The sequence below is a fragment of the Myxocyprinus asiaticus genome, chromosome 35, assembly GCF_019703515.2.
Source record: "Myxocyprinus asiaticus isolate MX2 ecotype Aquarium Trade chromosome 35, UBuf_Myxa_2, whole genome shotgun sequence".
Lineage (NCBI taxonomy): Eukaryota > Metazoa > Chordata > Actinopteri > Cypriniformes > Catostomidae > Myxocyprinus > Myxocyprinus asiaticus.
The window spans coordinates 17,558,087-17,569,407 of record NC_059378.1 but is presented as its reverse complement, the minus strand read 5'-3'; the positions used below and the strand labels follow the sequence as shown (position 1 = coordinate 17,569,407).

The 11,321-nt window shown below is 37.4% G+C and overlaps 1 protein-coding gene across 1 annotated transcript; it reads right to left on the bottom strand.

Moving 5' to 3' along the window:
• Positions 1–110: 110 nt before the first annotated feature.
• On the bottom strand, positions 111–5,899 carry ptp4a1 (protein tyrosine phosphatase 4A1). Its single transcript, XM_051673174.1, has 6 exons — positions 5,763–5,899; positions 2,875–3,416; positions 2,621–2,713; positions 2,364–2,494; positions 2,130–2,204; positions 111–1,964 (listed from the first exon to the last, which is right to left on the bottom strand). Exons 2-6 carry the CDS (start codon positions 2,977–2,979, stop codon positions 1,847–1,849), a joined length of 522 nt encoding a protein of 173 aa, XP_051529134.1. The 5' UTR covers positions 2,980–3,416; positions 5,763–5,899; the 3' UTR covers positions 111–1,846.
• Positions 5,900–11,321: the final 5,422 nt, after the last annotated feature.

Here is an 11,321-nt window from a genome sequence, read left to right as displayed (position 1 = left end):
GTTCGATGTGACATCTGCGGTTGTGAAAAAGGTAAGAAAATAAAATAATTTTGATAAAGCGCTGCATGTTTTTAATTAAAAAGTTGAAATCAGGCTCTAGAGACAGTGCATTCCTTCAGTGTATCTTCCTTTATTTTACTCTTAAATTGGCAGACTTGTTGCAACTTATCTCTCACTAAACTAAAACACATATCCATTGATATAAATAGGTGATTTAACAGTACACATTTTCAAATACTGTACATAAATCAAGTATTGAAATATTAAGTTATGCACATCAAATAAAAAGGCCTAAAAATGCCTTTAAACATTGAATTCCTGTTTTAAGCCAAAACACAAACATCACACTATTGACATGGCAGTAATAGGTAAACAAAGTTTGGATAAACAACAAAAACTATTACTCCAACCTTCAATACATTTATATGAAGAGATTTTGTTTTCCTCTTTTTCCCTCTCTTCCCATAAAGGACATCAAATGTTTTTACATGCACACCAACAGGCTGACAACATTCAAAAATCAGCATATTCAAAAAAATCAGACAGCACAAGAATACCGCATTTGCATGAGATCTGAAATCATCGATTTGAGCCCAAAATATAATCTACGCAATGAACGCAGGCGCATCAAGCTACGCAAGCTCGATTTCCTGTGTAGTAATTACGCGTGGCATTCTCAATGTTGCCGCAAGGGCCGGTATAACAAACATTAGTGCGAACTGATTGCTTCAATGGCAAGTTCTCTTTTAAGCCAGCTACTCTCAAGGCAAAGCAACAGTTTGAAGATAACATATAGCTAAGCATGTAAGTTAAAATAATTATTTCACATTTAGTTTATTGGCACAGACTTTAAAAGGTTGTCGTCCTCTTGAGTACGGAGATTTTTAACTGCCACAGTAACGCAAGAATGCACATTATGTATGTTCAACCGGACCGCGCATTGGCAATTCATTGGCCAAAGCGCTCACATCTGTGTAAGTGTACTTGTGTAAAGTATGTTTCTGACCTTATTCTCTGCTTTTAATGTCAAAACGTAAACATGCTCGAGCACTACACTTGCGCACATTGGTTAAGCTGGCAAGAACCCTAGTAAATGTGTGTACATGCAAAGTGAAATGGGAAGAAATCATTTAAGCAAAAAACAATCAGATCACATAGATTTTTGATCATTACCCCGATTTTGTGTTGCATGTAAACACCTTTAGAAGTATTCCTACCAGCTTATCCAATGTGCACAAGTGTTGTGAGCATGTCTGTTTACATTTTGAGGTCAAAAGCAGGGAATAATCAGATGATTTCAAATCTCACGTAAATGTGGGTTTCTTACGTTGTCGGTTTTCTTGAATATGCTGATTTTTAATGGTTATCATTGTACTGCTGTGCATGTAAACACACTCATTTAGAAACCTCTCCAAATGCCATTGAGAACCCCTCCACTAGATGCTGTATTTCTGCTGTAATAAGGCATTTTAGATTTTCTTAGAGGCAGACATAACAGATAGACTAAAATTCATCAATAACAAATGCATTAAACTTTTGTTTTTTGTTAAACCATTTAGACAAAAGCGTACTATGTGTTTGGCAGAGGTGGAATGGACCATGATCACCAACCATTGAAAACATAATTGCAAACACCTAGCTCATGTTCAACTGCCCTTTAAAAACAAGCAAACAAGCACTTTAACTTGCTGACAGAGGTTTTCCACAGGAACAATGTAAAACAAAAGGGTGGGGAGGACACTCTTAATTTTTGTAACATTCTCACAGTTTCCAATTAAGAGAACAAACTACTCATGTTAGATACAGATTTAGATTACACATTTTAGAAAGGCTGATCAACTAGCTTTTACTGAATGCAGCAGTTGTTGCGGTGGCTGTTGGAATCCTTGAAGCGAAGTCGCATTTTGGGACGATATTTCTCCAGATAGAAGAGCTGCTTGCTGTTAAATGCTCCACGGCGCTTTCTGGAAAGCAATAAAATTCACATTCATCTTTAAGAATAAAGACATCTGCAGCCAAAAAAAAAAAAAAGCTTGCTCCAGTGCCAAAACTGAATGGAATTGGCTGGCTATTGTTGCATCCAAAAAAATGAGATTCATGCAAAAGAGAAAAGATTCAAGTTAGCTCACTGTCGTATGAACTGCACAGCATCCTCGTATTTCATCCCACACTCAATCAGGGCTAGGGCAACTAGCACTGGGGCTCTGTGGGAAAGAAATCAAAACTAAGCAATGGCTTTCCAGAGTTTCCATAGAGATAATATTCTAATTCTAACATTAAAATCATACAAAAGCAAATTAAGTCGCCATTCGACTTAATTCACATATGCACACATTTAAAAGGCTACATCCAACTAAAATTACCTTCCAAGGCCTGCTACACAATGTACAGCAATGCAGCAGCCTGGCTCCTCCCTAAACTTAACCCTAAGCAGATTAAGCCAATCATCAACAATCTGGTTAGAAGGAGGAGCTCCATCATCAAAGGGCCAATCCTGAACAATGTGGAAATAAAAAATAAATAAATGCCAAATTTAGTTCAAGCATGAAAACATACTTAAATGTCATTTTTAAAAATTTCATAACTATTCATTTGAGTGAACTGGTTCATGTGGACTTACCAAAACCTGAATCCCCTCTTTAACAACCAGGTTTGAATCATACGTGGCTTCACACACTCTAACAACTGTGGTCACCCCATACTTCTTCAGTTCCTGATGGGTGGGAGGAACATAATGTAAGTGAGGTCATATTCTGCAGTTACTGTAATTATAAACACCTCTTTAATTATGAGCTTTGAAAACACATACACATACACAACTGTCTATCAAAAACATCACGTCACTATGTTCAAATGGTCTAAACGAACACTCACCTCAATGAATTTGTGAAGGGTGGCATTAGTGGGGTTGTGGGTAATGAGAAATCGCATGTTTTTGTAAGTGATCTCCACTGGGGCAGGTCGATTCATTCGAGCCATTTTTGACTATTCAAATTGGCTTTTAAATCTTTAAAAACGAATGGGATTAACGCTCTCCTGTAACAAAAATTGGCGGATACAATCAGGAGAAAAGAGCTGTGATCCGAGGTGGGTTGGATTAAGAGTGAGAACAATGAAAGAAAAAAAAAAATTCTAGAAAACAAGGCTGGTCTTCTGGTGAGAGTGAAGACGCAGGTTCGTCAAGGGCAGTGCACTTTGAGATTTTTTTACCCCATCCAGACCCGCTGACTGCTGTGGATGCCCACTCTCCAAGCCTGTTCCCGCCAACGCTAAAACTGTAACACAAGTCTCTCTTCTGATGAGGTAGTGAGGCTCACCGTTCACTTCTCTGAATAAATGCCGTGCTGAGCCTGGCAGTAGTCCCCACTGCCCTTCAGAAACTCCATAAATGTGTGACCCAAAACACCACAGAACTGCTGCAAGGACACAAGGAACAAAGACAAACCATAAGGGCATTATTAAATAGGAGCACCACCAATTTCCTTTATTGCTATATTAAACATTCACTGATTTCCCTAAACATAATTGTTTTTAAAGAATTCCTGTTTCGTGACTCCAGCAAGGTCCCATAAGCAACCAAATTGGCCCGGTTGCTAGGGAGGGTAGAGTCACATGGGTTAACCTCCTCGTGTTCGCTATAATGTGGTTCATGCTCGGTGGGGCACGTGGCGAGTTGTGAGTGGATGCTGCGGAGGATAGCGCGTGTGGAGGCTTCACGCTATGTCTCCGCGGTAACATGCTCGACAAGCCATGTGATAAGATGCGCGGATTGACTGACTCAGACGCGGAGGCAACAGAGATTCATCGTCCGCCACCCGGATTGAGGCGAGTCACTACGCCACCACGAGGATGTAGAGCGCATTGGGAAAAAATTGGGGAGGAAAAATAAATAAAAATAACTCCTGTTTCAGTGGCATACCTCAAATTAAAGGCTTATAACTTGACAAAAAAAAAAAAAAGAAGAAGACAGTGCCTTGGTTGGTATAATTTGAATGAAAACCTTTCACATTTTTTAATGACATCGATTATGATCAATTCTGAGACACTCAGTCTAAGAAACTTCTGGAAAAATAAAAAAAGAACTTCAGCCAAAAATTTACCTTTTTTGTGTTTTTCTGATTTTACATTATATATATCTAGGTGCAAATAAGGTAGCTCCAAATAATGGGCGAGTAATAACTGAGTACAATTTTGTGTTAATTCAAAGCAATCATACGTTATAGCATTACAAAAAATATTAATCCTAGTGTACAAGACGTCTACAAGAGTCCAAAAGCCTCTCCAAACAAATAAAATAATTGTACATAAGAACTAATTACACAAGCAAACACAACAATGATTAAAGGTTTGCATAGCATGTAGACATTATTTTAGTAATGAGATTTCTCAGAATGAGTTTAATTTTGTGCCATTTGAGTCATCATTGAGTCTGTGTTGTGTACTTGGCGCCATCTCCTGGTGACCATATGTAACAGTCACCAATTATATGTCTTTCTGCCCAAATATGTATGACTTTTGCACCGATCTGAACTCAATCTGATTGGTTTGGTTCTTTGACGCTACTTCATTTCCAATTGTCATCTGATCCAAAAAAGCTTACATGTTTTCAACTTTTGTTCATCAGCCAAGACGGCACAACTTTCGGCCGATGTCAATAACCTCAAACAGGCTGATATATTGGTCTAGGACTTGACTTCCAGTCAAGCAACCACTGACTTAAAACATCTCAAATGTACACACAACTGATTTTCATGCATATAAACTCCTGCTGAGTCAATATCTTTCAGCACGAAAGTCAACCTTATCTCCTTTCCCCATAAACAAAATGACTCAGAGGTGAGTTAATAATAAGTATACGGACAACTGTCATATCAGATGCTGTAAACACATGAGCAGGAGTGTAAACCGGTTCAGATGAGCTGTGATTTCTGGAAATTAAATTCTGAGTATTGAAATCTTCATGTCAGTCCCGTGAGGACACACACGTGTTTCAGGCAGGTATATGGGATTATCAGATACTAAGCTTCTTTAGCAAATCCCTTTAAAAAGACACAATAATCCTCATGTAGAAGTAACTTATAAAAGCATGTAATTCAAATGAAAGGCACAGCTTGCTGGTCGGGTTATTGTCCACGCATCTCTTTATGGAAGGCCCCAAGCTGGGGCCTTAAAAATGATCAAATCTACATTTTACCAGTAAAATAAGGCCACTTTTTAGTGTGCTCGAATATTTGAACTCAACAACCGGTTTAATGCTTTCTACAGTCTAAAACACACTATTAACAAAAACATAAGATAACGGATTTGAATTGACACAGACTGGTTTGCTAAAGTTAGCAATGAGACAACACTACTCTGCAACATTTTCAACTAAATCTTATTTTAACGCTCTTTGCCAGTTACTTTAATTTATCCGAATAAATCTGAAATAAAACAGTGAAATGCCGTGCTCAGCTCCCATCGGTGTAGCAGTGTAGCTAACTTTAGCTAGCAACCCGTATGGCTAACCTATTATTTAAACACCGTTACCGTTCTAAAACCGAATGTTTATAGTATTATACATAATATTTAACATGTTTGCAATAAAAGAAAAGGCATAAAACATATAGTATATCGTGAACCGTGATCGCTAAGAAGAGCTGTTTTGCTCGCATGCTAATTAGCACACAGGAAGAGCTCGAGACTGAGACCAAATTCATCAAGAATAGACGATCAGTCTGTTTCCAAACATTCATATTTATATGTCCAAATGTTTTACTTACTGGAATATGCTTACTCATTGAAGATTGTAGCTTAATCATAAAGCCGGTCCGGAGAAAGCTGTGCGCTAATTGTTGTAGTGTTTGACCATACAGCGCTGCCGTGTGTAATGAGAGTCCCCGGTAACCGGTTACAGCTGGACTCAAGAAACCGCACCCTACACACAATACTACGCATACAAGTTACTCACTCATGACCTAACCAAAATTTGCACATAAAAAATAGAAAATCATACAGATAATAATAATAAAATTAACAATATAATTTTAATAACATAAGCAATAATTGATATTAATACTTCATAACATTATAAATTACATAAATCTAAATTGTATATATATATATATATATAAACCACCAGCTGCCTAATATTGTGTAGGTCCCCCTCGTGCCGCCAAAACAGTGCCGACCAGCATCTCAGAATAGCATTCTGAGATGCTATTCTTCTCACCACAATTGTACAGAGCGGTTATCTGAGTTACCATAGACTTTGTCCGCTGGTACCAGTCTGGCCATTCTCTGTTGACCTCTCTCATCAACAAGCCGTTTCCGTCCACAGAACTGCCGTTCACTGGATGTTTTTTTTTTTTTTTTTTTTTTTGAGCACCATTCTGAGAAAATACTAGAGACTGCTGTGTGAAAATCCCAGGAGATCAATATGCTCGGTGACCTATATGAGAGTGGAGTGTTGAGATCCTTTGAAAATATGGTTCAACATTTTGGGATTCCCAGGTCTCAGTTCTTTATATTTACAGCTGCAACACCTGCTCTGTTCTATTTTTAGGAGTGGTATACACCCCCCTGGCAGATACTCTGGGAGAGGTGATTACTGCTTTTGGAAAAGGTCATGAGGCATCAGTGTATTACTCCCTGCTAATTCAGAGTCTGGGGGATTGAGCTTCAACTTCTCTCAAGAGATTATGGGAGAAAGATTTAAACTTGGTATTGGAGGAGGGAGTGTGGGCTAGGATTCTAAAAAACGTCAAGTCTGCATCTAGAGATGCAAAGGGGCACCTTATGCAGTTTAAGATTTTACATGGATTCTGTTGGACCCCTCTAGATTGTATAGGCTTGGTCTTAAAGATACACCCACCTGCTGGCGATGCCAATCAGAAGATGGGGACACGACCCATGATTTTTGGTGGTGTGTTAAGATCCAAGAATTTTGGTTGAGGGTTCAGAGTTTTATGTGTAACGTATTGGGCACTCAAATTTCATTTTGCCCCAGACTCTGTATTTTAGGCGATGGGGCAGTCATCAATATAGGGGATAAACACATCAAAAATTGGGTTCTGGTCAGTGTTATGATAAGCAGACAACTTATTCTTAGGGGATGGAACTTGGCTGGACCGCCCTCATTTCGAGAGTGGTGCATGGAGATGGGCATGGTAGCAGCATTTGAGGAAATGTTATATAGAAGGCTGGGCAACCTGGGTCTATTTAATAAAAAAATGAGGCACCTATTTAGCCCTCTTAGAAGACTCTCGGGGAGGGGCAGTGGAGAGTGATGCATAGTTTTAAAAGGAGGGTTGTTTGGGGGGAAGGGTTATAATTTTATATAATTTGATTCCACATTTTCAGTTATGTTTATTTAAGTTGTTGTATGGAATCAATAAAAATTGTTAATAAAAAAAGAAAAAGAAAATCCCAGGAGATCAGCGTTACAGAAATACTCAAACCAGCCCATCTGGCACCAACTATCATGCCATGCTCCAAATCACTGAGATCACATTTTTTCCCCATTCTGATTGTTGATGTGAACATTAACTGAAGCTCCTGACCCGTATCTGCATGATTTTATGCACTGCACTGCTGCCACACAATTGGCGGATTAGATAATCGCATGGATGATAGTTGGTGCCAGACGGGCTGGTTTGAGTATTTCTGTAACTGCTGATCTCCTAGGATTTTCACACACAACAGTCTCTAGAATTTACTCAGAATGGAGCCAAAAACAAAAAACATCCAGTGAGCAGCAGTTCTGTGGATGGAAATGCCTTGTTGATGAGAGAGGTCAACAGAGAATGGCCAGACTTGTTAGAATGGACAAAGTCTACAATAACATACATAACCGCTCTGTACAATTGTGCTGAGAAGAATAGCATCTGAGACTGCTATTCTGAGATGCGGGTCGGCGCAGTTTTGGCGGCACGAGGGGGACCAACACAATATTAGGCAGGTGGTTTTAATGTTGTGGCAGATCGGTGTATATACTGTATATATATATATATACAGTTGAATTCAGAAGTTTACATACACTTAGGTTGAAGTCATTAAAACTCATTTTTTAACCACTCCACAGATTTCATATTAGCAAACTATAGTTTTGGCAAGTCGTTTAGGACATCTACTTTGTGCATGACACAAACAATTTTTCCAACAATTGTTTACAGACAGATTGTTTCACTTTTAATTGACTATATCACAATCCCAGTGGGTCAGAAGTTGACATACACTAGGTTAACTGTGCCTTTAAGCAGCTTGGAAAATTGCAGAAAATGATGTCAAGCCTTTAGGCAATTAGCTTCCGATAGGAGGTGTACTGAATTGGAGGTGTACCTGTGGATGTATTTTAAGGCCTACCTTCAAACTCAGTGCCTCTTTGCTTGACATCATGGGAAAATCAAAAGTTATCAGCCAAGACCTCAGAAAAAAAATATGGACCTCCACAGGTCTGGTTCATTCTTGGGAGCAATTTCCAAATGCCTGAAGATACCACGTTCATCTGTACAAACAATAGTACGCAAGTATAAACACCATAGGACCACGCAGCCATCATACCGCTCAGGAAGGAGATGCATTCTGTCTCTAGAGATGAACGTAGTTTGGTGCGAAAAGTGCCAATCACGAACAGTTAAAACTGCCCCGTTGAGCAATAATTATGTGCAATTCACAGTTTAGTCTTTTTATATTTATTCAACACATCCTACCTCTTCTGCCATTACATTCCCTTGCACTGTATATAACAGATTTGTATTTGCACTACGTATATGTGTGTGTATGTATATATATATATTAGTCTTATTGTTTATTCTATATATACTTTATTTTCTATCCAATTTTTATTCTAATTTTATTTCTATTTATTTATCTTTTTTTTCTTATTATTTTTTCTTATTATTATCTCTGTCTTGTTGCTGTATTGTATTATTGTGCACTGGAAGCTCCTGTCACCAAGACAAATTCCTTGTATGTGTAAGCATACTTGGCAATAAAGCTCATTCTGATTCTGATGTTGTGGGGGTTCTTTGCTGCAGGAGGGACTGGTGCACTTCACAAAATAGATGGCATCATGAGGAAGGAAAAATATGTGGATATATTGAAGCAACATACCAAGACATCAGCCAGGAAGTTAAAGCTCGGTCGCAAATCGGTCTTCCAAATGGACAGTGACCCAAAGCATACCTCCAAAGTTGTGGCAAAATGGCTTAAGGACAACAAAGTCAAGGTATTGGAGTGACCATCACAAAGCCCTGACCTCAATACGATTGAAAATTTGTGGGCAGAACTGAAAAAGCATGTGCGAGCAAGGAGGCCTACAAACCTGACACCGTTACACCAGTTCTGTCTGGAGGAATGGGCAAAAATCCCAGCAACTTATTGTGAGAAGCTTGTGGAAGGCTACCCAGAATGTTTGACCCAAGTTAAACAATTTAAAGGCAATGCTACCAAATATTAACAAAGTGTATGTAAAATTCTGACCCACTGGGAATGTGATGAAAGAAATAAAAGCTGAAATAAATCATTCTCTCTACTATTATTCTGACATTTCACATTCTTAAAGTAGTGATCCTAACTGAGCTAAGACAGGGAATGTTTTCTTATTATTAAATGACAGGAATTGTGAAAAACTGAGTTTAAATGTATTTGGCTAAGGTGTATGTAAACTTCTGACTTTAACTGTGTGTGTGTGTGTATATATATATATATATTACAGGGTTGGGAGGATTACTTTTGAAATGTATTCCACTACAGATTACAGAGTACATGCTGTAAAATGTAATTTGTAACGTATTTCGTTAGATTACTCAAGGTCAGTAACATATTCTAAATACTTTGGATTACTTCTTCAGCACTGGTAGATTTTTTCACTTGTTTTGACTATAAAAACTCTGCCAGTACAGTAAGAAAAAATACACATGTTAAAAATACATTCCTGAAAAACCTAAATATCTTATGCAGTGTTGTTTCTAAAACAAGATCAATCAAATTGATCTTGTTTTAAGGATTTTTAGATATTTTTACAGGAAAACAATACAAAAATTATTATTAAGAATATGATTTTTGCCCTAATATCAAAGGTCTTACTTGAAAAAAAGAAATGATGATCCAACATGAATTTTCTTGATAAAAACATATGATCATGTCTGGTAACATGTGCATGTAAAATGGCTAGAAATAGCATTTTAGCTTAGCGTAAAGCTGACAATTTTCACAAGGTTTATTTCTATTTCTTCTGCTCCAAACTTACTTCAAACTTACTTCTCTGTCTGCTCGTATGAATGTAACACATCATAAGAAAGTGTTTCACCGCTGTTCAAATGCACTTTGGATCACATCATTTATATGTATACATTTTTCCATCTGAAAGAACTAAATATTAAATGAAAAAAATGACAATAAAATGCAAAGTAATCTCTTCAGTAATCAAAATACTTTTTGAATGTAACTGTATTCTAACTACCAATGATTAAAACTGTAACTGTAGTGGAATACAGTTACTTATATTTTGTATTTTAAATACGTAATCCCGTTACATGTATTCCGTTACTCCCCAACCATGTATATATATGTATTTCAATTTGTAGATTTTATTTACAGTAAAGTTACATTTATTCATTTAGCAGATCCAAAGATCCAAAGACTTGTAGATGAGGAAAAACACTAGTGATTGATCGTAAGAGCCAACAATATTTGCAGTGTCGCAATGCCAGATTTCAAGAACAGACCAAGCAAGAACGAAATTGTGCTGGACACATTAAATATCTTAGAATGTGTCTATATAGCTATATTTAACGGTCCTGGATGCAATACATTTATTAAACCATAGCTAATGTAATCACTGCAAAAACAAAATCAGGGCCTACACACTTCTGTCTTGTCCTCATATTGATCATCATAACACAAAATATACATGGGTTGAACATGATTCTTTAAAAGTATGCAGGCTATCTGATCTGACCTTTTCAAAGACTTGATTTACTCTATAATTTATCATATTTTTTGACTAACAAATTCATAATTGATCAAATACATGCATTGCATTTTTTGTTCAATCAAAAGAATATTTTGGAGAAGAAAACCCTATTCTATATTTTAAATATGTTTTCATTTTATTTGTTTTAAATTTCCCAGCCAACAGCAGTGCTTAGATAAAACTATAAGGCACGATGTGTTGTTCATTGTAGTTTACATCAAATGCCATGGCTTGTTCACTTGTAATAACCTCTCTGTCAAACAACTGTATCTTTCTAGAGATGTGATGAATGATGTGTTCTGGGTGGTTGAAAACAGCTGATGTGCAGAACATCACAATAGATGTGAAAGACTGAACAGTCTGG